General features: G+C 54.2%; 1 protein-coding gene across 1 annotated transcript; it reads right to left on the bottom strand.

The window, feature by feature from the left end:
* Positions 1-3,010: 3,010 nt before the first annotated feature.
* Positions 3,011-27,165, bottom strand: STMN2 (stathmin 2). Its single transcript, XM_016151483.2, has 5 exons — positions 26,963-27,165; positions 19,761-19,856; positions 17,149-17,321; positions 7,560-7,751; positions 3,011-4,054 (listed from the first exon to the last, which is right to left on the bottom strand). The coding sequence occupies exons 1-5, from the start codon at positions 26,979-26,981 to the stop codon at positions 3,995-3,997; spliced, it is 540 nt and encodes a 179-aa protein (XP_016006969.1). The 5' UTR covers positions 26,982-27,165; the 3' UTR covers positions 3,011-3,994.

The following is a 27,165-nucleotide window of genomic DNA, read 5'->3' on the forward strand; positions in this document are numbered from 1 at the left end:
GTCCTGGGGAGGGGGGACCCCAATGGGCAAGGCGCTGTTGACAGGGGGTGTGCGGCCCAGGGAGCCAGGGCGGGACGGGGCCCAGGGCTGTCCCCGGGGGTCACCTCGTGCTTTCCCGTTCCTGGACGTGGGGCCGTCGGCCGGACGCCAGTTCCCGAGGGGCCGGCGGGAGCTTCCCGACCCCAGCAGACTCGCAGCCCAGCAGGACCTGCGGGTTCGGTGGCCCGGGGCTGGAACCCGGCCTTGCGGCCCGCAGCAGGTCGCCCCCCAGCGAGTTCCTCCCGTTTTTTCTCTGGGGTTGGGTGTTAGCAGGGTTTCCAGTTTTCACAGAAGTCTGTTTTACCGGTCACCTAAAACAGTCCTTCGCGTGACAGAAAGCTTCCTTTCGGGCTCTAATGGTGTGGACGGAAGCAGACGCTCCCCGACTCGAGAGGAAGGAGCTGGGAGCCTGCACCTGCTACGTTCCTGCGTATGCCAAGCCCGCGCTCGGTTTTCTTGTTCACATTCACTTATCCATTTGGTTTATTCATTCCTGTGTGTGTGCACGCGCGTGTGCGTGCTTGTGTGTGTGTGTGCGCGTGCATGCGCGTGTGAACTGAACACTGCTAAATCCTGGGGATGCAACAGTGAATTAGAGACCGCTTTGGAGGAGCTCGTGGTTCAGGGAAACAGCTAAGCAAACACGTCATCGCACGGTGCGATGCATGTTTGTCATTGACAGCGGCAGGGGCTTTGCTGCGCGCCAGGTGCTGTGCGAAGGGTGTCGCATCGGCTCCGCGAATCTTCTCGGCCGTCTCCGACGGCGCGTTGACGGCCTCACGGCGCAGCGTCGCAAACCACGTCAGGCCTCGGCGGCTGGCGACCGCGACGGTTCAATCTCCTCGCGGATCTTCCCCTCTCCCCAGGCCGGCCGTCAGCGGGGCTCGTCCGCAGGCTGTGCCCGTCCCCGGTGACTCACCGGACATGCGTACAGGGACAGGGTGGTTTACTTCACCGAGATTTCGCAGGTGTTCATCGCCGCCTGGTCCAGCGTTCCCTGAGCGTTGCAGAGACCATTCTCGGCAGAGCACGGGGAGGCCAGACACCTCCTGAGCTCAGCTCTCAGGGCGACTAACTCGGGTGTCCAAGGGGAGCGATGCTTTCGAGAGAAGGGAGGGCTGGTGGCACTTTGGTGCCGTGCAGAGGAGGCAGAGGCGGGGGTCGGAGCGTGGGCCCAGGAGACTTGTCGGTTGGCAGGACCCAGGCTCGGGCAGCGGTTGCGGGAGGAGAAGGGAAGCGAGGAGCGAGGGGCAGCCGGGGGGCCAAGCGGCTGCCACCCGGTCATCTGGAGGTGGGTGGTGGGGCAGTGAGGGGTCCGAGACAGCTCGGGGACCTTGGGGAGCAGCTCGGGGACCTTGGGGAGCAGCTCGGGGACCTTGGTTTTGCTCTGGGCTCTGCGTTTTCCTTAGGAGTTTTTCAGCAGATTATCTGATGAGAAGTCGAGGACGGCTGTTTTACCTGAGGTGACACAAGGCTGGGGACACAAGGGTGATCGGCGCTGAGGCGGTGATGCCGGCGCTGGGGGGCGCTGGGGGCGGCTGCGGATACAGACGAGGCTTCGCTCGCCTCCCGCTGTGCGGCCCGGTTCCTCACAGGCCACGGACCAGTACCAGCGTGCTGCCCGGGGGTTGGGGACCCCTGCTCTAGATGACTGACACATGCCAAAGTTTGAGGACCCCTGGTCTAGGGGACCGTCGCAGACGTGACCCGCCCCCACCGGGGTGGCGAGCTGCGGGCATGGCCTGCCGACGAGCTGCTGTCACGGAGAGGGGTGGCAGGAAGTGGGTGCTGGGTGCGGAGCGAGACCCCCCACCCCGTCGGGGCCGCGGCGCCCTCGCCGTCGAGGTTCGGCAGCTGGAGCGGTCAGCAGGCCCAGTTTAGGGACCACAGACTGCGTGAGAGATGCCACCCCAGCGTAGTGGGGAGTCATTGTCGGAAATTTCTAGTATTTCAGAAAACTTCGCAGGAATGATGAGTGTGCCCTCACTGTGTGTGGGGACCGGCCAGAGCATCCTGCTAGCCAGTCCTGGGCCGAAATAAGCAACTCGGGGGCGAGCTTCTCACAGCCCCTCAATTTCCTGTTTCCCGGCCTTCATCACAGGGCCCCCCGGAAGGGATGTTCTCCAAACTAAGTTACATAAAACCCAGTGTGCGATCACAGTTTACTTCATGCCGGGCAGAGGCTCCGGTTGACCTCCCACAGGGAAGATTTTTCAGGCCCGAGCCTCCTCCGTGGCGCTCACCTTCGGCCACAGCAAGGATGCTCGCCATAGGGCCCAGGCGGCCTCAGCCCGCAGCGTGGCTGTGAGCGCCCCTGGGCTTCAAGGCCTGGTTTGCGTAAATCTGTGTGGTGTCAATTATTCATGAATTTCTGCTAAAACTGGACGTGGTTTCTTCGGTCCAGTAGGATCTGTCTGGGTCACAGACAGGGCTTGGTTTACTTTTTATCTAGTTATCTATCTATTTGCCTATTTATCCGTTTATTAGAATTTTTTTGTAAAAGTTTATTTCAGCCAAACCGACAGCCTCTGCCTGGGAGCAAGATCTTAAATGCCGCTGTGGTCTCTTTGCCCGCGAGACCCTTTCACCCACCGGCCCTGTCGGCCTCCGAACCGCAGGGCCAGCCACGCGCCGGGGCGAGAGAACAGACCAGACCTTTCGTAGTTCACAGAACTCCAATCCTTTATTGATCACAGCTTGCTCACAATGACATACAGGAAAATAGCGCTAATGAGGAGTAAATATGCAGGCAGCGACTGTCAGGAGCGGGGAGCTGGGGAGAAACGACTTCAGAACTGCGACAGGTATGCGCGGCGGCGTCCGGGGCTTCCCCGGGTCGGCACGGGCGCCCCGCCGACCCCCCTGACCGCGTCGGCCCGCACAGGTGGGGGGGTTTCCTTTTCAGTAGGCGGGACTGCCTCACACTGGTGAAGAAAGGCCGGCTTGAGAGTTAAGTCCGCAGTGCTTCTGAGTGTGTGTGTGTGTGCGCGTGTGTGCGTGTGTGTGTGTGCGTGTGAATGCGACAACCAGCTCACAGTTTCCAAGTGAAAAAGGGTTCAGTAGCATCATGTACGTGTACTACAGGTAAGAGCTTAAAATGAACATCATCAACCATGGCACCCACAAATAAGCCACCTGACACATTAGTTAATTCATTCCATCAAAATAAACTAGAGAATTAAGCTCACTTCACAAAGCGTTTTCACGGCTGCTTGGACCGTTTCAAAGGTAGCACTTGAAAAGGTTCGGTTTTTGCTTCTACCCAGGCCGATCGCCCGTCTGCCCTCGTCCACCCCTGTCCGAAGCCAGGCACGTTTGTGGCACATAGCCCAGGAGAAGCAGAAGTCACTGCTGTGGTCGGTGGTTTTTCGTAGCCCCGTTTTGTCCCTTGTAGGCAGTAAGTAGGTTACGAGCGGACAAATGTGGAGGTCGGGGTGGGCCCTAACACCTGTGATCTAGGGATGGTCTTAGCCAAGCTCAGCGGCGACAGAGCCGTCCAGGTCATCAGGCAATGGTGGGTTTCTAGCACCATAGACTGTCTACGGACCTCGTTTTCCGATGGGATGGAAGGGCAGGGAAGGGCAGACGTGGGGAGCTCGGGAAGGGACAGACCTAGCAGACTCATTCGGGCGGAGAGACTTGACGTCGGAAGCCTGTTACAGGACATGTAAGATTATGAAATAACTTGCATAATGCAATACTTGTATTTTTTAACAAAAATGTAAGTATTTACAAAATAAGATCCAAGGTACTTTTTAAACATCAAGCAAAACATTCTGCAAAGAGACCGCATTGATTTTTTTTTTTATTTTTGATTCCGGTTTTTTTTTTTTTTTTTTTTTTTTAAATAGTGAGTTCTTTTTAAACCATGTCATACATTTCCATACTGATAGCGCGTGATCCGTCGTCGTAACACAGGCGGGGGTCGGGCAGGCGGGGCGCCGCACCTGCAGCCTCAGCCGGACAGCTCCACCTGCAGCTCCTTGTTCCTGCGCACCTCCGCCGCGTGCCTCTCCTGAAAAACAGCCAGGGGACAGAGAGGTCGCAGCGCCCCGCGGGGACCAGCGGACAGTGCCCGGACAGGAGGCAGCCCGCCGCATACCTACCTTGAGGACATTTTCCCATTTCCCGAGACAGGAAAATGCGAGGCCCGGTCAGGGGCACATTACAGAGATCTTACAAGCCTAAGAGTATCTTTAAAAAAGAAAAAATGTATTTGATTGAAACTATGATCAAACGGTCATACAATTAAGAGGATTTGGAATATTGTGACCACTGGAGAAATCAGAGACGAGCAGTAAAACATATTGTTTTCCCTGTCATTTTTAATGTTTTTCCTTTTCCCTAATATTTCGAGGGCTTTATAACTGCCGGTGGTCACTCTGGGAGCATTAGATGCAGGGTGAAGAGTTAACGTAGGCTTCCTAAACTTCCTTTTCTAATTAAAATTTTTTAAATTTACATATTTTTATTTTATTATTTTAAATTTTATTTTTTGATTACAGTTGACAGTCAATAACACATTAGTGGCAGGTGCACGGCGCAGTGGCTAGACACTTACATAACCTTCCGAGCGAGTCCCCCGTCAGACCCGGTACGCACTGCGCTTCCTCCGCGCTTACCCCGTTAGTCCAAGCCCGCGAGGCGGGTGCCCCGACGGCCTTCCCGGTCCCACCCCCGCCCCTCGCACACTCCCGAACGGTCTCTTCCCGCAGTTCTCAGCGCCCGGGAGTCCCCACCCTCTGTCCTTGCCGCCACCTCCTCTTCACGCCCCTGCGGCAGCGGGCGCTTCCTGCACGGGGACGTCCGTCCGCGGGGCTGCACCGGAGCGGCCTCGCCGCGCGTGCGATCGCCGGCGCCCATCCTTCCTTTCCTGCCGTTCTGCCTCGTCCGGCGGGCGTTTTCTGTTCCGGTCCGTCCCGTCTGCCGCGTCAGCAGCGGCTCGAGTCCGAGCTCCCCAAGGCCAGTGCCACGCTTCTCGCCGTCGTCACTTGCAGGGTGTGGCAGTGTTTGCACGTGGCTGTCACGGCCACAGCGATGCGTCCACAGGAACCTCTGAGCTCGGCGGGGGCCCCGACTTCCCGAGGGGCCAGTCGTTTCCAGGGCGTCATTCTTCACCGGATGATTATGAGCACATTATCTTGCATGTCACAGGTGCTAAATGTTTGTTACACTGAACACTCAACATGCTAATTAGTCTTTATTCCTCTATGTAGAATATCGTTCGTATTATTTTCCCTCCCCGTGGCTCCAGAAATTTCTTCTGGTTCCACAGATTCCTTTGGTTTAGAGGCAATGACCTTGACCAGCTACAAGGTAAATCTCATTAAATTCTATTACTCTTAAAGATACTCTGCTTACAGAGTTCTTTATAATACTGAGCATTTATTAGGCACTGATTGCATCGATACAGATTTTATCCGGAATTTCCTTGCTCTTCACAACAACCCTAAGGTAGAGGCTCCATTATTATTCCCATTTTACAGATGAAGACACCAAGGCACAGAAAGGAATTAGCCCAAGATCACGTAGCTGGGCTTCGGGGAGCTTGCCTTGGCAGCCTCGGTGTTGCTGTGAGGAGACAGCTTTACAGCTGGGTGAAAAAACACGTCCTCTCAATTGTCGGTCCTGGGAGGGAGGTCAGGGTGGCACCGAGGCCGGCCGGGCTTCGCTTCCCTCATCCTGAACACACCGGATTCGTTTCAACACTCTTGGACGACGCGGTGGGCTTATCAGAGCGAGACGGGGAGGGATCAGGAGTCGGTGAGGAGTCCGGCAAGGTTCAGGGGAAGCCCTCGTGGATCGCGTGAGGCTGGGAGGCGCACGCAGAAGACTCGGACGGTGAGATGGACGGAGGGCGAATTTCATGGACTGTGTCGTGATTGAAAGCAAGAAGGGTGTGGTGCAAGTTCAGAACCATGAACGCCCCGAACTGCTCGCGATGAAGACTTGCGCCGGACACGACGGGTCTCACTGAGAATCCCGCTGGAGGCCACTGCGCCCCGTTCCCAGCAACGCCATGCGATTTTTCCAGGGCCGAGGATGTGAGATTCAAGTCCCACTCATCCTGAGCTGACCCGCAGCTGGCTCCGCTGCTGTCCATGGTACCCGCCCTGTCCGCGGGCGTCTCCTCGGCTGCAGGCACGTGGGAGCTGAAGGCGCACCGAGGACGACCGGTTCACGGTCGGGGGCGTCCGCGCCAGCCAGCGGAGCTCTGCCGTCCTGCACCCGGGCCAGGCACGCGCCGTGGAGCTGCCATCTGTCACCTGCCGGGAGCCGGTTCTGCGCTGCTTCCAAACCCTGGCCTGACCCACTTAGCTGCAGCATGATGGCAGGCCTGAGGGCCTGGACTCAGCGGCTCAGGTGGTGAGTTACGCCTCAGCTCTGAGCGTCTGACCAGGGCGTTCCTGGGCTGCTCCGGCTCCTGCCCACACCTCTGGGAGCCTCCCCGTCCTGCGTCCGAGCCCAGCCGCCACTCCCAGCAGAGCTTTCCAGGGTTCCTGATGCACAGGCCGCCTCCATGAAATCCTCATGAAAGCAGTGCATGTTTTTTCTGGTTTTATGTCTGATCTCCGTTGGTTCTGGCCGATATTTGTTGTAGAGAATGGAGGTAAAAACAAGGAATCGTCGGGCTAAGCCTGCCTGATCCTTAGACGCGATGAGCCGGGGCTGACAGATGGCGTGAAGCCTCCCGAGCACACTTGGAAAGCAGGAGGCTGGCCTTGCCCAGCCCCTCGGAGCTCGAGTGACCAGCGGCCCCAGCTCCCCGCACCTCCAGGGCCTGACGCGAAGAGCACCCAGTTCCGGGGCAGGGTGGGGGTGACTGCTCAGAGAAGGACCGGGGTCTCTTCGTCCAAGGCCCTCTTTCTCGGTGGTCTGATTGCTGGAACGGGCAGGCTGGACCGCTGGTCACTGGACCGCTCATTTTTAAAGGGAATTTTTTTTGCGGGGTGGTGGGTCGGCGCTTAGAGCCAGAGCGTTTTCGGCTGGTCCAGCAGGGAGCTCAGTGCAGGATGGGGAGTGCGGGGCGCGGCCTGGTCGCCCCGTTTTCGGTTCCCCGCGTGGAGGCCCGGCCTCCCTCCGTGCACACGCATGGGGGCCCCTCCCGACGACTGCGGCCCCGGCTTCGAGGCGCCGTAGGTGGCGCGCCGTGTCCGTTAAAGGTCACACGTCGCCCACACACAGACCAAGTCATCACCGTTTCTAACTTGGGGTTCGCGAGGCCCTGGTGCTGACGGCTCTACAGCCGCCCCTGACGCCTCCGAGAAGCGCGGACCCGCCGCCCGGGCCCCTCGCCACCGGAAACTGCGACAAACGTCCCTGTCCCCTGCCGCAGCCCCGCCCCGTGCGCGGGGACCCCGCCCTGCCCGGGGACCCCGCCTTCTACGGGGACCCCGCCCTCTGCAGGGACCCCACCCTGCCCGGGGGACCCTGCCCCGTGCGGGACCCCCGCCCTGGGGCCCACCCGGCTTCGCCCATCCCGGGGGACCCAGCGGCTCTGCCCGGCTCTGCCGCGTTACCTTCTCCTGCAGGCGCTCGATGATGGCCGCCAGGTTGGCCTCGCGGTTCTCCTTGATTTGCTCCATCTTCAGGATGAGCTTCTCCTCTGCCATCTTGCTGAAGTTGTTGTTCTCCTCCAGGGCCTTCTGCAGGACCTCGCGCTCGTGCTCCCGCTTCTCCGCCAGCTGCCGCAGCACCTGCGCCTCCTGGCACTGGGGGGGAGGGGGCGAGAGGCGTCTGGGAACCGCGCAGGTGCACGCGGGGGCGGGGGGGGGGGGATAGGCGTCTGGGAACCCGCAGGTGCACGGGGTGGGGGGGGGCCGGGGAGAGGCGTCTGGGAACCCGCAGGTGCACGTGGGGGCGGGGGGGGGGGGAGAGGCGTCTGGGAACCCGCAGGTGCACGCGGGGGCGGGGGATGGCCCTCGGAGGCCGCAGACCCGCCGTTGTGCGTGGACAGCGCGCGTGTCCGGCCCTGGGCGCCCCGGGCCCGCGTCCGCGCTCACCCCGCTCGCCCCCGCGGCTCCGCGTCTTCTGTGTTATGTGGCTGGTTGGGGAAGGTGGTCACTTGGGTTTGTAGCTGTGAGTGTTGCAGGACAGGCTCTCTCAGAGGAAGGAGCATTCAACCCTCACCGAGGAGCTTTCGTGTCTGATTTTAACAAGGCGCTGCTAAGCGTTTATGACGCCACAGCGAGTGCTGTGTGGCATTCGTCCCTGGGTGGCAACTTGCACCGAGGCCGGAGGAAAACGGGGAAGATCGCGCGAGTCCTGGCCTTTTCCCTGCCTCGGGGTTTTTGGTCCGCTGCGGTCCGGGTCCTGCCGTGAGCGCCTCACCTTTAGCCAGTCAGATCGCCGAGTTCGCCCCCCGCCCCCTGCTTTTTCCCGCGCGCCAGATTCTCCTCGGAGCTTTGCCTACGGTGCAAGCTTGATGTCCACACGGCCACAGACAGCAGAAAGTCCTTTCTTTAGTCTTCCGAGGTCACCGGGGTCATCTTTGAAGCTCCGTGGCTGCTCAGTGATTACAGCGGGAACGTCAGAGCCGGACGCCCCTCATTCCCACGTCGCCTCCCCATTTTGTGCACGGCGAGTCTCCCGCAACAGGAGGCGCTTTGCGTGGTTTTGCACAAGCATGTGAACGGTCACCAGGCACCTGGTGAAGACGCGGGGTGGGGGGGCCTGGTTCTGGGGCGCCAGGACGGGACCCAGGCGCGTACCTCTTCCTGCTGAGCATCCCTCTGCTGAGAATGCAGGCGATGCGCCGTCTGGTTCCTAAAAAACGCACTGGCCTGGGCTTCGGCGTCAGGCCCGTCTGTGTTCAGGTCTCGGCTGTGACTCTGGATGTGTTCGGGTCTTTCCCCGTTCATTTTCGCCTACATGATTACACTGCGCAGAGAAGACCTACCTATGGTGAGCCATCCGGATTTGAGACAGATTATTCCCCACTCATTGTTTCTGGGCGATTCCTTGAGACCTGCTGGTCCTCCGAGGTGAGCCTTCGCAGGGGCAAATGTGAGTATTTGAAATAAGAAATATACTCCATGGAATGTTACGTACCGATCACCATTCAAATTATTCACAGGAGAACATTTCCACTGTCGGTAGCGGTTGTGGCATCTTTTGGAAAGCTTGATGTGTGAGCAATGTGACGTCTGACGGGGGAAGAAACTCGTCTTCAGATAAAATTCTGCAGGGACGGCGACATTGGACGGGCTCGGGGCACGCACCGCCTCCGGCTGCGGCAGGAGGCGCGCCCGGCGTAAAACGCGGGGAACAGGTAGCGTGAGGGGCGTCCGGCCCGACGGTCCTCCTGGTCTGTCAGGAGCATGTCTGGCGACTCACTGGAGACCAGACGGAGCGCTGGGAACCGGCCCCACTTCCAGTCTTAACCCCGTGATGCCGTCACTGACTTATTCAGGGGACCCGTCACGATCCCGCGGTGTTAAAGCCGGCCAGAAAACCAGTGTGGACAGCAGGGAGGAGACGTGGACACGGAGGGAGTGTCAGAGCACGCGGAGCCTCTCCCTCTCGGGGGGACCGCCGGCCGGCGTCCTGTCAGGGCTGCTGAAATGCACGGCACCGAGCAGTGTCCAGCAGGGGGCAGTTAGCGCTGAGAACACGGAGGCCACTGTTACTGAAGCCCCAACTCAGAACCCCCGTGACCGGGAGGCGACGGCAGTTATACCCGCCGGTACCGGTGAACTCAGTGTGACGTCGTGAGTGCGGGATGGGTCGTCGAAGTCCTCGGAATCCTGGCCGTCTCGGCTTCGGGGGCTCGTGGTGGTGACCGGCAGTCCCTCCTGACGCGCCCGCCGAGTGGGCCGAACTGATAGGAAATCTCGCAGCGCGCTGAGCGCCTCAGGAAACGGCCGGTCTCTCATTTCAGGACATTTATCTCCTGTCTAACCAGCCCAGAAACCTTTCTAGAGGGAGAGAAGTCGGGGCTACCGCAAAAACGGGGGCGCCACGCGACCAGGGACTAGAGGCGAGACTGGAGCCTCGGTGTCTCTCGGGACGGGCTGGCAAACCGCGGCACGAAGCAAAGCGAAGCGCGCCTGTTCAGAGTTCTCTACCGCGGTGCTCTGTGGCACTGTCCTCTCTGCGGGCACGTGCGGGCCGGCCACCGCCGCTGAGGGCAGGGGCGGCGCGGGCCCCCTGCTCAGCCCCCGGCGGGCCCTTCCCCTCTCCCTGCTCCGCGCGCCCCCCGGCCCTGGACCCCAGCTGCCGGGCTGCTCACGGCCATGTCCCTCACAGGGAGCGTCACCGTGGGTCGTTGGCACACGGCAGCTGCATGATTCTTAATTTCCAGACGCGAATTGATTCTGGCACTTCGTTAAATGAGGCTGCAACTTAATGTTTATGTTTGCATTCATAATTACCTTTTGCAAAAGCTGAAGGCAGTACCCCCGACGGCAGAGGAATGGGCTCGAGAAGGGAGGCCCTTGGCCTTGGCCCCGAGAGGCTGCCGCAGCAGCACGCACCTTGTCGGGCTGCTCACCTCGGTGGGGCACACGAGGTCTGTGAGGACACACACTCCCGCAGGCCCCGGTGTCAGCAGCGGAGAGGGGGGCCTGTTGCATCTCCTGGAGCTGTTCGGCCCGGTGTGAAATGCCCCAGGTCCTGGCATTGGTACTTTGGCAGCCGCTGGGGCTCAGTGAGATTCCCCAGCCGAGGTGTCAAGCGCCTTTCATTAGCACAGTTAACGGGCCGAAATGGAAATAGAAGGCGGTCCGGAGTGGTCTCCCATGAGGCCACTGCTCTGGGGCAAAGATACGACACTCGGGGGCTGCCCCCTTCTGTGGCGCCTGGTCTCACCCCCCGAAGGGACTGTGACAGGCACCGTGGTCCCGGCTAACGCGCGGGCCAGGGCCGAGTGGTTATCTACGTTTCGAGAGTTAGAGCTCCCGTCCGTGACAGGGCCTGCTGGATGAGAAGCTGATCGCGCAGTGAATTCCTCGCGGAGAACGTATCTGGTCCTTCCTCAGGTGCTCTGCCGTCCCTTCCTCCGCGGAGCCAGCAGCCACGAGGGCCGCTCCGCGGTCGCTCAGGCCCCTCGCTCCGTCGTGGCGGGAAGTCGCAGGTCTTCGCTCGTCCTTAGCCCGGCGTCCAGGTCCCGCCGGCCAGAGCGTCTCTAACTCTGTTCCTGGCAGAAGCTGATTCTCTCCTGAGCTTAGCTTAACCGCCCGGCCTCAGAAAAAGAGCTGGCTGTGACTCCAGGATTCCTATCCATGAGAAAAGAAGCATGGAGTCCAGAAAAAATGTCCAAGAACATGGCATGAAATGAGCATGAGGACGCGGAATGAGAAGAGGAAGTGCGGAGACGTGAGCGTTTCGGCGGCGGGACAGGTAGGCGTCCTCACGCCGCTCCTCGCTCGGGGCGACTGGCTGGGAGCCACCGTGGCCGCGCCGGCCGACGCGGAGGAGGGCGGGGGGGGGTGTGCTGAAAGTCGCCAGATCGTTCGGGGGCAAAGCATCTGGCCCTGGAGGGACTTTTCTGCATACGTGCACCTAACGTAGAAGGTCGGGGGAAATGGATGTGGGACAGCGGGGCGGGGTAACGATGAGCAGAGGTGACGGAAACGTCACGGCAGAGCGGAGGCCCCCGGAGACGAGAGCCCGAGGCCCTGGGCACGGAGGAGGCTCCTCCGTCTCCCGCGGTGGCAGCCCGCGCCCAACACCTGTGCCAGGCGCGACCCTCCTCGCACCGGACTCAGCATCACTGAAGTCGGTACCCGGAGGCAGGCGAAAGGAAAAACGCCGAGGCGAGGGGAGACTTATTACACAGCGAGGGACACTTCAGAGCTTCCCAGAGAGGTTCATTATCGTTTCTTCTATGACTGAGTATAGAAGTTTAATTACTACACAAATTAAATGGAAGATAAATTTGAGTTAAGTGGCGTATAAAACTCACGTTAGGTACGCGAATGAGATTTAAGACTACGTTTGAGATAACGCTAGTTTTCCGTGCATCTCTGAAGCAAACACATTCTTCCGTCCCTGTCTTTTCTTGCCCCTCCTCATCCTTTGGATATATTATTTGCCGTCGAGAACCATTTATAAAACACTAGATCTCGGAGCATTTCCATGCTTCGACAGTAGTAGGTTAGATGCTGTCTCTAATGATTGGTTTTACTGGTAACAGTGAAAAAAACATTAACCTAGTTAAAGTCACGAGCGGCGTCTTGCTAAAATGCGAGAAAGGGATGTAACTGTGTGAAACAAAAAGGCGTAATATTCACTTGTGTTGAAGCATCGGCATCATAATAAGGAATTTAAAATAACGAAAAGTCAGAGGCCTTTAGAATGACCCCTCCTGCTAACCGTGTCCAACTGTGGTCAAGTCCTCAGAACAGAACCACCGGGGTGTGGGGCAGGGTGGGGGGGCTCTTCGCAGAGGGGCGACAGGCGTGGGGCGTCTCTGGCCTGTGCGTCACGTCCTCTAAGGAGTCGAGTGCTTCCTGAATGTTGACTGACCGGCACTCAGTGGTCCAGTTCAGAAGCCACTGCGTGTGCAAACCACCCGCTTTTCCCGGATTCGGCTTTAATCGCCATCTGTGACGTGAGGTGCCGTCGGGTGGAAGAGGGAAGCCTTACCGAGTCTGGTGACTGATAACCCAGTTCGGTGCGATTTTGTTAACAATAAGCAACGTATCTTTCTTTCGGAGATTCAGTGACTTTGGGGTTGGTTATACCAATATTGCTGGTATGCCCCTTATTTCACTGGACTGGTTTGAGTAGAATTCTTTTCTTCAAGTTAATCTATTTTAGTGTGAGATTTTATCAGCATCATTTAAAACCTGAAGTTTTCATCATATTTTTCATAATATTTTATTTTTCAAGCCACTTTTAGTTGGGTCGACCTATTTCTTTATCTGTTAGCTACAATTTTTCTTCGTAATTAGATAAATAATATTCTTAACATTTAAAAATATTTATGAAATGTATCGTGCGGTGCCCTTTCGATATCTGCGTTAATGAGAAACTTCTTTATACAATTATGAGCTTGCTGGACCGTCCTCTTCATGAGGCGAGGGACCGGATGTGTTTTTATGCAATAACGACTCATGGCGCTTTCGCGGTGTTCTTCATGAGCAGCTTAGAGGAGTAAGTGACTCTTCAAATTCTCGCACTAAGTCCGTGACAGAGATCCTGTTATTAGTCTCGTTTCACACATAGGTAGATCAGTGACTTGCTCAAGGTCACATGGCGGAACCAGACTTTGATAATGGACGTTCTCTTAACTATGTGTTCTTAACCGCTGAGCTTTGAAACATGCTCTGAAACACTGTGCTCCGCTTGGGGTGCCCATGAGACTGAAATAATAATAATAAGAGCAGGAGGAGTAAGCTGGGGTTGCCCGGGGCCACTGGGCTGTGTGTGTAGCTTAGCTCTTCTGCCTCTTGCTAAAGAAACGTTTGTTGGATGGATGGATGGATGGATGGGTGGATGGGTGGATGGGTGGATGACTAAGGGGTTGGTATCATCTCACCCATGTAGGTCAGTTACAACATGGAAATTTTATTAGTTTCAAAATATGAGCTTTGAGCTGACATCATGAAATAATACGGTTTCCTGCAGAGGAACACTGATGCTCAGATATAACCGAGAAAAAGAAAAAGGTCATATTTTTGAAATAACAAACTTCCGCTAGCTGTTCGAAGGAGCCTCAGGGAGGACTGTCCCACGCAGTGACCAGATGGTCAGCGTGGCAGCAGTGTGGCAGATGGAGTGAGGACTTGGGGAGACTGCCCAAACCTGAACACAAGGGGGTTCAGGCCCACAGGGAGGTGCCTCCGTGGCAGCCCCCCTGCAGTACAGGCTGAGGGCCCCGCAGCACGGCCCAGGCCAGGGGTCCCCACAAGCAGGCGGTCAGAGGCACTAATTGGGGGGGGGGGCACACGCTTTTCATGCTTTAAAAGCCCCGTCAGGAATCGTATTTCATGATTTCTGCGTCTATGTCTACGTCTATTTTTATATTTACTTCGAGTTAAATTATGCCAATTTAGTGAGAAAGTGCTTACTACTTTATGATGAGAACTGTTCATTGGCAGTTGCAGATTTCTTTGATTATAACTGTGACAGAAGGAATTTACTAATGCTTCTTTAAATGTATGTTTGGTAGGCAGAATCTTTAAAAACCTGTAAAGTGTGGGGAAAGAAACGGATCTGGGGCCATGACCATGACCCCAGGCTAGGCCGTCCTTTTGCGCATCTTCCAAAGTGTTGAGTGACCCCTCGTTTCTCGCATGATGGAACTCGAGTGTCTCACTGGGCATCCGAGAGACCCTGGACAGTCTCACCCTGCCTCCTGGCCCGCTCTGCCCCAAGACCTGCTGGCTCATACCACTGACTGGGCTGGTTCCTGCCCCGGGGGGCACACCCAGTTCCGGGGCGTTCTCTGAGTCTAGCGCACTTCTGTGCCTTCTCTATTCACTTAATGCTGTTTTTTTTTTTTTTTTTAAGTCACCCAGCTTTTTAAGCAGACGTTTCTCTCACAAGATGCGGCCGTTCACATCAAGCAGTAAAATGGTTCCAATTAGAAGAAAATGTAAACTAATTAACAGAAAGTGCCAACTTAAAAAATCATTAATTGATTTTATTCTATTGGGTTGCACCGACTTAATTAGCCCTCATTTGGAGAACTGTTAATTCTCATAAAGAGCCTTCAGCAAGAGCGTGGATCCCAGTAACAATCTCAGTGAGGGTGTGCACGTACCCAAGCCCAAGTCAAGCAGCCGACACCAAAAAGGGGTGCATGACTAAAAAGTGTGGGCCGCAGCTTCAAAAACAGCTGGATTCAGGAGATCAAGCAATGCTGTCGGGAAACTTTCTTTTATATCTATTATCTCTTCCTGCATCTAACTGGCTTCAATACTAAGAAAGTTTCATTTCGAACAGTCGTCCCAAATTCCTTTGCTCACAAATCAGCAAATCTGGCGGAAAGGGAGCTTCTCTCTCTAACGAGAGCCCTGTCAGGCCTGAGTCTCAGGGGGCCTGTCCCGGATCCCGTGCCCAATCCCGAGCCAGTCACTGTGGCTGAGGAGAGGCGGCGCTTGGACTGGCTGGCCTGGCTCGCATGGTCAGCCCCGACCTGCCGAGGGGGTGGGCAAGACACCTGGGACGAGAGGTGTGAGGAGTAACGCCCCAAAAGGGAGTCCACGTGTTCTTAGCCACAGGAGGGGAAAAGCATCTCAGAAAAGCAGAATTACGGAATCCGCAGTTTCTGCCTGCAGATGTTTACTGTTACTTGAGCCGTTAGAGTAATGATTTAGCCCGTACACTACTGAATTCGTCATTCTCGTCTTTATCCCTGCCAATTTCTCGTTCGATTGTGTAAACGTGCACTCGCTGATAATTTACTGTTGTCAGGGGGCAGGAACTTTACCAGAACCAGCAAGTGGTTGCCTCAGGGAGTTCATGAAAACACCCAGATGATTTTGATCATCTCCGTCTTGTTTTTTTTTTCTTTTAATAATTTCCTTCAAATTAAATATATTACCTAGAAACACCAGCAACATCCTGAACTGTGTGACGTTGCGTTTTCGTCTGTTTCAATTTCAGCTCAGTCACTGAGTTTGCATGCTAATCAGGTCACGGCATCCACGGCATCTCCCAACATGTCAACCTGTGATCTAGACCTATGCCCCATAAGAGGCTAATTCTTGGGTGTGGAGTTAAACTACTTTGGGTGCAACATGCTCTTTACTGTTGTAGTTAGTTATTTACATCTGTTGGCAGCAAAGCCTTAATGGACTGTAACTCTGAATACATAGTAACGCTAAACATTTGCAGATACAAATTGTGGATTTCTGTTAATTTAGCTTTGCTAGGAGAAGAAAGCTATACGTAACAACAAAAAAGCTAATAAATATTTTTAAAGCAACCTTTTATACTTGGATTAGTAGCTCAGTTTCCTCCTTTTAAAATCCTCACCTATAACAATAGTAATCGGTCAACTACAATAAATATACATGTAAAGAAATACTTGTTCAGCACTTGGAGGACCTCACCGTAGTGAAATCTGCAAGTCTGACTGATACGTTACATGACAGGAAGATTTTCAGCCACGAATGTTAAAACAAAAATTATTTTCTGGTTCAACAAATTTAATTTGAGGACTTCTGATCTTTGGATGTTGTTATTTGATGCTACATGTGTACGTATATGTCTGTATGCATGTATATGTATAGGCATGCATACATACATACATACATACATACATACGTATGTGCACGAATGCACACACACGTTTGGTTTGTCCTGGACGCCTTGTTAAAGAATAATAGTCCTTAGGTGAAGGACTGCCTTCCTTCTCTTTATAACTGCCCTCGACAGCAGTGATTAATGGGTTGGCTAACTTTTTATCCACATCTTAATAAAATAAGAAGTTATTAACGCAGAGTTTGCATTCGAAGCGTAAGATCGCGCATGGAGCATATTCTTAGCGACGACATGATTCCGAAACTATATCCTCATAAAGTCAGTGGAAAATACAATGCAGAAGTGAGTTACCTAAAATAATTCCACTTGGGCTGATTCAGGGTATCTCGAGGGGACGGACTCCCATAGTCACGTGGCTGGTACAGATACATTCAGAGCTAACTTCCGTCGCTAGGTATCAAGTCCTCGGGATTTCTGAGTGTCTTTCACAGTTACTGCCCTTCACTGTTCTTAGCCATCTGGTTGTGGACAATTAAAGACGCGGCAAAAGAACAGCTCTCGAATACAAAGAGGGACCAATGGAAAAAAGGAGGAAAAAAAGCCGCCGAGGCTTAGACGCGGGGACGGGCAGATGCTCATGGATCCAGAGAGGGTCCTGGCCTTGGGGGGAGCAGCTTCAAGGGCAGGCGGCGAGGCTGTGAGGAGGGCTCCTGGCGCGCATGCCGGGGTGATGCAGACCCTGAGGGCAGGGTCCCCGTCCTGTACCCCCACTCCTGACCCTGGAGCAGAGTCACCTAAGGCTGTGCTACATGGGGCCAGATGGGCACTAGACTTATCACGGCGATCACTTCGTAGGGTATATGAATGTCGAGTCACTGTGTTATACACCCAAAGCAATTATAACGTCATCGACGGTCATTAAACACAGACTGAATGCAACCCGCGGAAAGTTACCTTTCTCCTCTCCTCCGCGGCCTCCAGCTTCTTCTGGATCTCCTCCAGGGACAGGTCTTTCTTCTTCGGGGACGCTAAGGTTCGCGGGGCCTCCGAGATGGGGGACGGCGGCTTCAGGATCAGCTCGAAGGCCTGGCCAGAGGCGCGTTTGTTGATCTGCTTCACCTCCATGTCTGAGAAAGGAGCATTCGAGAATGGTAAGCACCCGGAGCGTGAAGCACGGGTTCGTTTTAATCGTCTGCGTTCTCGAGGTAGCAGTGCCGTTCGGCGTCGGGTAGGAATACAGCGCGGCATGCCGTCACCCGCTCCGCCTCGTTCTGAACACGTAGGACCTCTTTCTTTAGGTTCAGTATGGATATATTTTAACAGAATAAATATTTACAATGTTGGGGAATTCAGCAGTGTCCATAGGGAGCTGAAGAATGGTAGGCATGCTGGGGAAAAAAATAGCCTGCATTGATTTTAAACTAAACTTTATTTTCCGTTTGAATAACCATGAGCTTCACATAAAAGTAGCATAGAGGGTGTGTGTGTGTGTGTGTGTGTGTGTGTGTGTGTGAGAGAGAGAGAGAGAGAGAGAGAGAGAGAGAGAGAGAGAGAATTACTGTGGCCAGAGGCATTTACAGGCCAAACGATGAAGAAAATGACCACGTTCCCAGGTCTTGTGCGTAGCCCCGCGGTTGGAACCAAGTCACACGGTGCGTGTGTGGACGTGCTCAGTCAGGCTGGCTCGTGCGCAGAGCTGTGCAGAGCGTCCCGGCCCTGGCTCGCTTGCCCGTGGGTGTGTGTGTGCTGGCCACTCTGGGGGGATGCTGCGATGGGGTCCCCATCTGCAGGGCGCTTACAGTGGGTCCGCTGGGGACAGCGAGGCAGGGTCCCACAGCAGCATCTTTGCTCCTCGGAACATCCTGCTCCAGGACGCCTGGGGCTGTGGCCCCGGGCGGGGGTGGGGCACATCTGATCTAGGTTACAGGCTCTGCACACTTTAGAAATGTCTAAGAACTGGAAAATGGTTCGCCGCTTCTTTTCTGGCGGATTATGAGGTTTTAATGCCGCGTAATAGGATTTATAACATGGAAGAATACAACTGATACTATAAAATGGAGCGGCAGCATCTGCTGGGACATTTACAGCCACACGACTCACACCCGAGGAGACGTGACGATCTCCTGGAAGCTCCCTGGGCCCGCTGGCTCTCAGACGAGCGCTCCTCACCTCGGGCCCCGGACGGCACTGCTCTGCGTCCCTCTGCCGTCAGCTGCCGGCCCTCGGCCCCTCAGCCCCCCGGAGTTAGGCTGTTCTCCTCCGTGCAGCACCATTTTTCAGGTATTCGAAAATAGTTGCGATTTTTCATTTCAAGTTTTTTTTTTTGCCCTGCAGGTTGAATCATCCTCAGCGCCCTAAAGTGACACTGTGTCTAGGGCTTGGCCACCGCAGGGCTCCCTGACCCCGAAATGCTCTTTAGTCACCAAGGTCCCTTTATAATTGTGGCAGCCAAGCTGGCCAGGGCCCAGGCGAGTTCAGATTAGAGCAGAGCAGAGCAGAAACATCACGTCTCCTGGTGTGAGCAATGTGCTCTGTCGCCGTTCTGCCCCGTGAGTGCACCGCAGTCGAGAGACACCCCAGGTGGACAGGAGCTGACCCCAGACCCTTAGATGCCAACCGACAGCAGGGACAAAAGCAGCTCAGTAACTGTCTTGGAAACGATGTTGGCTTTTTTTCTTTTTCACAAATGTAAAAATGTTCTCAGTTTTCCTGAAGGCATCTAAGTTTTACACCCGGGTCTTAAATAAAACTCTCTGAAAATTTTAGGGACCCATGCAAAAGGGTTTCAAGTGGGCAAGGGCAGATAAAAATGGCTCATGTGATGGGCTGCCGGGATCCTAAGTGGCTTAGGTTAGAGACTCTGGGACCAGCATCACCCGTGTTTGCTGCTTGCGCGCTGTGTGGCACAGGGAAGTTGACTAACTGCTAGAATTAAACAAGGCTCAGAGGGTCTAAGGGGCTGCCCAGCCAGGGATGGTGCGGATAGGGGCAGGGCCGGCAGGGGACCAGCTGAGAGCCAGTCGGGCTCAGTCCAGCGAGAGGGCTTTGCTGCAGCGCAGCGCGGAGCCAGGCCGGTTCTGTGGCCTTTCCTTAGTCAGTCCTCTTTATCTGGGGCCTCGGCCCCAAGTCATTTTTATTACTAGAACTTATGAGGCTGTTGACGTGCATAGTGCATACATGGGAACCTTATAAGGACTATAGTCTAAGCAAAAACGGGCGTGGCTGTCAGTTCTCCCTTCTGAGTTTTCTAAGTAGCGAGCCTTTTATTGCAAATTATGTGCTCTAAACGGAGCTGAGCATATTATATTATTTGCAAAGAAAAGCCTTGGACGTGCTGTGGGCGTCGGCGCGGGAGACGTGGCTGCACGTGACATCAGCCTCAGGTCACGTGCTGCTATTAGCACCGAGCTCAAACTGCTCTGAGCAACGCGCGACCGATAAGACCCAGTAAGCAGACGCAGCAAGTCAGGCTGTGAGATCCGAGCACCGGCTCAGCCGCACCAGAGAGGCCAGCGGTGCGGGCTTTTCCCGCGCCCTGGCGGCCGGCGCGCCCGCTGCGCACTCACCGTCGTAGGTGTAGATGCCGCCGTGGCGAGGCTCCGGGTAGAAGCAGGAGCAGATCAGCGACAGCATGGACAGCTCCTTCATTTTCTCCTTGTAGGCTGCAACAGAGGGCTCGAGGTTAGAACCTCGCGTTCCCGCAGCCCCCTCCTGCGCGCGTCTGGACTCGCGCGGTGCTCGGAGCCGCCCGCAGCGAACGCGCCGCGCGCACACGCGCGAAAGGCTGGGACGGCTCGGAAGGCCACGCTCCCGTCACCGGGGACATGCGGCGCGCACTGTCGCGGGTAAGGCAGGGAGCGGGAGGAGCTGGGATCCCGCGGGAACCCAGGGAGAGACGCGACATGATAATGAGAAGGATGCTAACTGGCGCTTCTCAGACGAAGCTGTAAGACTTTACTAACGACAGCAGGTGTTAGCGTCGGTGATGAAAAGGCACTGACTGCGCCGCAGGGAAGGCAGCCCCGTACCCATTCTCAAGCACGGTCCTGGCGAGCTAGACTCCAGCCTCGGTTCCTCCGCCCCAGAGGGTTGGTGCCCTCTCACAGTGACACCCTGTGAGATGCTGTTGGTTTTGCAACAGCCAGTATATCATAAGTCGAGCTTCATCACGGGAGTTAGGTTTACTGATGGATGATGTTAGCTTTACTGCGAGCAGTCTTGCCGAATGGACATTACCCTTTATGGCTGCAGTTCATAGGGGAAAAAAAGCTTCCGGAGGGACAGAAGGCTAACTCACATTTAAACTTTAAAATGCTCTCTTGTACAAGTATTTGCGGGAGTAGGTTTAGGTACATTTCATCTGTTTCTTTTAATCCTGATGTAAAGGCATGCACCTAAGACTGGCATGTGCACATTACTGGTGATCTGCTGTCACACGAAGTACCTGTACTAACAGATGGCGTACAGGCTCTGACATCGAACGTATGTGTTGCAGAGTAACTGCTAAACGAACCCTCTTATGGGCATCGCTTTTGCAGTGATTTTGGTTAAAAAAAAATCAGTCCCAGATAACACTATTTTTTATGTACTATACGAGAACTGTGATTATTAATTATTTGGGGGACCTTGAAATTTTTAAAAGTATTAAATATTTTCATCTGGAGGTCAACAAAATTACAAATGAGAAAAACCTTAAAATGTTTGTTACCGTTTCATAATATAACGTATGGCTTCTTAAGTACAGTTCCCGGAGAAGCTGTATTTCCAGATGACTGGCAAAATGATTGCCGAGATGCATTAATTAACCTTTACATTCACATAAAAGTGTTTCGTGAGAACGAATGCACACAGAATGTTATCTTTAATCAAGGCTAATAAAAATGGGTTAGATAAACACAGGTTTTACTACTGCCAACGTCTCCTTGACAAACGACAGGCTGCAATTCCTTTATTAAAAGACAATTAAAAAGGTTTCCCGAGGGGATCAGAGCCTTCCCCGAGATCTCTCCTGCCTGCCTGCTCCCGGGGCAGTAAGATGAGGACAGTCTGTTTATGAAATGTGGATGCCTGGCATGTCTGCTTCTTTTAGTTTTAGATTTAGTTGATAAAATATTAAAGTTAAATATCTAGGGTCTATGGAAGGAGTTAAGGATCCATTGTGAAATGCGTTAAACATGATGAACCTGATGAGTTATTCCCCCTCCTCCCCCACCCCCCCTGGCATTGAAGCTGGTCCCCAGAGCATGCCCACACCGGAAGTCCCCGCTGCATTCTTGGCTGAGCTGTGCGCTCCACACGTCACGACACCCAGGGTCTCAGAGCCCTCTTTCCTCAAAGCCTAAATCATGGCAATTGTTTTAATGAGTCCCAGGTGAGCTATTACAGCTAGTCATCACTCCGAAGGTATTTCCTCTTCCAGGTGACTCTGTGCTCAGAAAGGATGAGACAGTCTCAGGTCTGTTGACAAAATGGTGGTGTCGCGAGCTTGGCACCCGTGGTGGGGACACTCTGCACGGAACAGGTGTGAGAGCATCTGGTACTGGGTAAAGGCGCAGATCCCGGAGCCAGGTGGCCTGGGCCCAAATTCTAGACCTGAGTAACTGTGTGACCTTGGGCAAGTCCCTTCACTTCTCAGTTTCCTCATCGGTAACAGCACCTCCTTTTCAGGCTTATCGGGTGATTGACACGGCTTATATTTATCTGTAAAGGGCTTCGTGCCTACCATGCAATATAAGGGTTAGGTCGCTTCTTACAGACATTTTGAATTTTTGTCTATGCCAGAAAAATTATTCTTGAAAGAAAGCAATGTCACAGGACAATCGCTGATTAAAGGATCAGTTAAGAAATTTTTGCTCAGTCTTCGAGGTCCCCAAGGTAGTGTTTTTGTTGTCTCCGAACAAGTTATACATACTACATGCAGCCACAACAGACTGCGAGGACCGAATGTCTGAAACACACGGTGTGTCCCCTCAGCTGTGTGGCCAGTCTTGTTAGGGACTACGATTTTAGGGCCCCATTTGGAAAATGTGTATTTAACTTGAGATCTTTCATGTGTAGTACCAGTTTTGCGGGATAGCATTTACAGAAACGTGGGACTGTTTGCACGGTCAGCCACCCGTGGTCTGGGAGGACTTACATGTCTGCCGATAGTCCTCAAAGACCCATTTCCCTCCCTCTTCATCGACTTTCTTAGAAAGTATCACGAAAATGGAAGTACTTTACTGGGTCAAGTAAACAGAAAACATACACATAATCCATTTTCAGATATACAGCCATACTCAATACATTATTAATAATTTCCTCACATAGTAGAAAAACTTGGTTAAGCCTAGGATGTGTTGAAAGGCAGCTTTCGCGCTGCTCAATCCTCCGTTTCGTTTCTTCGGTATGCGCAGTATTTGCATTGACTCAGCTGTATGGTAAATGAGGTTACAGACTTTTGCATATTATCTCACAGCTGAAAAGTTCCGAGTTGAACCCTTTGGCCTGCACACCGTTTGTCACCGTCAGCTAGCAGTACCGATTTATCAGTCCTTCTCAACTGTGCCACAGCATGGCATTAACCCATCAGACAAACAACTGAATAAGCAGAAAAGGTTTTGTTAACATCTAGTATTTGGAACTGGGTTTACATGAATCATCTACCACTTTAGAGAATCTGATTGCCCTCTAGTGGGGGAAAAAGTTAATACAGACTCCAAGGTTCCCAGTTGAGAGAACTGGGAGGGGACCAGCCTTGGTTCTGGGAACGGCTGGGCCACCAGCTAATTTGTATTTTCTCCTTGTCTGGCAAGTGTCTTGCGTTTTCTCATTTAAGGTCACAGATCCTGTGATCACAGAATAATGTGTGTTTTTCCAAGATGGAAGAGGAAACTGGCCTTAACTAGCGTTAGCTATCAGCAGCAGGGAGTGGCCACGCCCAAAGCAGGTAGCCACCTGCTGGGAGGCCAGCTGCATCCAGCAGGTGTGGGCATGGACCTACTGGGGCGGAGTGGAGCACACAGTCCTATTCTGTTGGAGTGAAAAACAATGGTGATTGATAAACCAGGAATTTTTCTTAAATGGCCTGGATTCATCAATGAGAAATAACCTCAGTTAAATATGGAATTGATCCATCTTCCATTTAATTTTTAATTGTACAGATTTAACTTAAAATCCTGACTGATAGCAACTCCTACATAGTCACAGTATCAAGTAACTATTTTGATATACACTGTGGGGAGATAAACTACTTTCCCGTGTGCCTCGGCTCTGTGGCATTCTGAGGAGGCATTTCTGAGATCTGAGTGAAATGTAGCCTCCTGCAGCATTTTCTTCATTGAGAATGAGCTATTAGATGGAAGACATATTGTGCCAAATGATCAAGTGCTTATTCTACAATCGACCCATTAGTAATTAAAAAAAAAAAAAGTAAAAGCGTTTTTAATTCAACAGACAAAACCCTGCTGAAAATGATAATGATTAACGGCAGAAGCATTGACAAGGAAAATATCCTCTCTCCTACGTACTGGAATAATTCACTGCGAACCTGTAAATCACATCACAAAACCACTGTGAATTTTGACTAACCAGAATTCTAGATTTTAATACCGCAAACCATCCGACCTTAGTTATTATTTAAAAACATACTGTCCTTTCTCGCAGAGAATTTTAACGCGCGTGGACAAACACGCCAGCATGTTAATTTATACCATCACACTATTGATCTGCGTCTGGCCACACTGGGTCACATAAAGCTTATCGCACATTCAGCTTACCCACCTGGCATGAAAAGACTTATACGTGATTAATTGATAAGCTACTGCCGTTTCTTTCAGTTATATCCTGAAGTCCTGACCAAAGCTTGATCTTCCCACTTCTAGTTATTCATCCATTTAGAATGTGCCTACTTCGTTAGAGAAGGTAATGGGGAATGTTCTCATGCACTCATGTTGAATACAAATAATTGTTTAATGAATCAGGAAAAAGCACCCGCCTTGGTGATTAATTGATTTTGCTTCACGACTGGAACGATTTTAAAATCCATCATTTTAACGTTGCAGAGGTTGTGCTGCTTGCTTTCCATGCTTTGCAAATGCAGGTCACTTATGGCATGTGCCTTATTTGGGGTGGGACTTTGGTTACTGGCACGGTGGCCATTTCACCAGCCATGATTCTGTGTAATATTGAGACCATATCAAGAACCAGAAATTGGAACAGTTTTTTTTTTGGGGGGGGAGGAGAGTTAAAATATTGTGCATAACCTATATTTATTTATGATATAACCTTGCGGAATACATCCTGAAGATCATACTATCTCAATTATAGGTGTGTATTTTCACCCATCGCAGCCGGTTCTCTGCAGAGAATTTCCGACCAGTCTTTAGCACGCAAGCCCTGCCCTAAGCACGCACCTGCACATATATCGACCGACATGATCATGCACAATCTGGACAAAACCTAAAATATATTTGCTTTATAACGTAAAACGAGCAACCCGAGACCGAATTCCTTTTTTGGGGGGCCAGGGGTGGGAGGAGTAGAAGGAAGGAGCGGAAAACAGGGTTAGTCCTTGACCAAATGCGATCGTTCAGACCTTTTGAACAAATAAGGCCACGGAGGCATGAAATAGTAATGATAATACCGATTCGAAATAATAGCAAGCCTGATGATGGTGATGTTTGTAGCCCCCGCCCCAGCGGCAAAAACCTCAGGGCGGGAGCGAGCGCGGAGCTGGGCCGCCCCATCCTCGGTTCTCAGAACCTTTCCGGACCTGCGGGCGGCCCGCGAACTGCGGGACGTGGGGCAGCTCGGGGCACTGCGCAGGAACCTGGCTCCCCGGCTTCACGCACGCGGGCGGGCGCGAGGCGGCGCAGGGCGCGGCGGGGCTCTGCGGGGCGGGCGGGCTGCACCCGGCCGCCTGCCGCGGGCGCCCCCGCCCGGCCGGGAAGGGTGGTGCCGGCCCCAGCAGCCGGAAGCGCCAGGGGACCCCCTAGGGAGACGACCCGGGGCGTCTCCATCCCGGAGGGCCGAGTTTAGGCTGGGCTGGGGCTGCGGGGAACACAGCCCCAGCTCCGCAGCTCGAGGTGAGAAAAGCCGTCCCGCACCCCTGGGCGGGGGTGTCACCCCTGTGGGCTTGGCCGGCTGGGGTGGGGCCGCGCCTTTGTGTGGCCAGGCGGGGCTCCAGCCAGGTTTCTGCAGAGCCGCCCGGCGCCAGGATGCAGAGCCTCGGGGGGTGCGCACATGGGGGGCTGGGGAGGGGGGACTGCGGGGCTGGAAAAGGGGCTCTCGGACTGCAGACCCGCAGCCCGTCCCCTCTCCCCGCCGAGTCACGGAGCCCAGGGTCTCCCCAGATCTGCGCAGAGGGCGGGGCCGGGGCGGGGCCGTCCGGAGCCCGAGGCGTCGCCCCTGCCCCCGCCCCCCCACCCAGCCCGCAGGACCCCGGCCCCTCCCTGCCTGTCCAGCCCCGGCCCGAGTCTCCTCTGGGCTGCGTCTCCGCTGTCTGCCGCGCATATCTGGGTTGAGCCTATGAAAACTGCCGATATTTGGCCTGTCTGACCTACAAAACGAATATTTCCCGTGGCTCAATCTAAGACCTTGACCTCTTTGGTATCTGTGTTATAATATATGCACGTATCCAGAGGCTCTTCCTCAAAACCATCAAATAAAGGAGCTGAAAGAAGCCTTTATCCTCATCGGTGCCTGATCACCCTATGCAATGTGGTTTCGAAAAGAAAAATGTTAACATGCTCAGCGCGCCCCCATCTCCCCGCACCCCCAGCCCCCCAAAAACCAGAACAATGAGGCCAGGGTGGGGATGCGGGCGAGGGCGAGGTCGCCCTCCGAAGCCGGCGCTGGGCGTGGCCCCGCGTTCCCCCGACCCCGCCGGTCTCCTGGGGGTCGCGCCCATGCTCCCCACCCAGCCCCCTTTCGGCCGAAGATGCTGCGGCAGGCGGGGGTGCGGGGCGCCCGGCTCCGCACAGGGTGGGGCCGTCCGCATTGTGCTCTCCCCGCTGCAGGTGCCTCCCGGGGGACCTGCGTCCTCACACAAAGAAACCCCACCCCAGCGCCAGCAGAGCCCGGGTCCCTCCACCCCTTCGCACTGCGCTCGGCCCGCCCCTGCAGCTGCCCACCGGGCCCTCGCGCCCTCCCCCGCTTCCTCTCCTGCCCCCTCCCTTCCCCGAAAACAAAGGAGTGTGGCCCCCACCCCGCCCTTAACCTCCAGGACCAGCGGTTCCTCCCGCAAGACAATGCCATAAAATCCGCCGTCTCCGCCCGCGCCTCGGCTCCACCCATCTTTCAGACGGCCTACAGGGGACCGCTTTGACTTTGCAATTTTCTTTTTCCTTTCTTCCGCTCCGCTTTCTCTCCCTCATTTTCTTTCTCTCTCTCTCTCTTTTTTTTAATTGAAGAAATAAAGGACGTTATAAAGCACTTCCCAAAATTTCTTTTAACCCCATTTAAGGCAAACAGTGAAGATCCCCTCCCCCCCAAGGTTGAGCCTTAATTTTAAATACAGAAACATAATAAATTCCCTCACCCATGGGAAGGCAACTTACCTGATTCTACTTTTAAAAATAAATTCTTAGCTTTAGATTTCCAAGGACCCACCCCTCTTTGGCCTCCCTAAATGCCCAAAGCCACACCGTCCTTCCTTGCTCCTGTGCTACCATTAGCGCCTTTTTTTTTTTTTCTCTAAGAAAATATCTCCCAATGCTTTCAGAGCTCTAAGAGAGGAGGCGAGGGTGGGCTCCAGGTCAGGCAGGGAGAGCGGGGCGCGCCGCCTTACCCATTGCTGTCTTAGCCATCGTGGGGTCGTGCAGACGCGGGGCGGCGGCGAAGGCGGAGGGTCCAGCTACAGCAGCCGAGAGAGCGAGAGAGAAGACTGAATAAGGCACTGAGTCTGCAGAGTGGGACCGTGCGAGAGAAAGAGCAAGAGGCAGGAGCCCATGAATAATTATCACTCCGAAACTCAAGCAGATTGGCTCCCAA

The sequence above is a fragment of the Rousettus aegyptiacus genome, unplaced genomic scaffold (assembly GCF_014176215.1).
Source record: "Rousettus aegyptiacus isolate mRouAeg1 unplaced genomic scaffold, mRouAeg1.p scaffold_m13_p_15, whole genome shotgun sequence".
Taxonomy (NCBI): Eukaryota; Metazoa; Chordata; class Mammalia; order Chiroptera; family Pteropodidae; genus Rousettus; species Rousettus aegyptiacus.

Coding starts and splice junctions, on each gene's coding strand:
- STMN2 (XM_016151483.2), bottom strand. Junction 17,322..19,760: donor CGGCATCTACACCTACGACG/GTGAGTGCGCAG, acceptor CTCCTTTCTCAG/ACATGGAGGTGAAGCAGATC. Junction 4,055..7,559: donor TCGAGCGCCTGCAGGAGAAG/GTAACGCGGCAG, acceptor GCTGTTTTTCAG/GAGAGGCACGCGGCGGAGGT.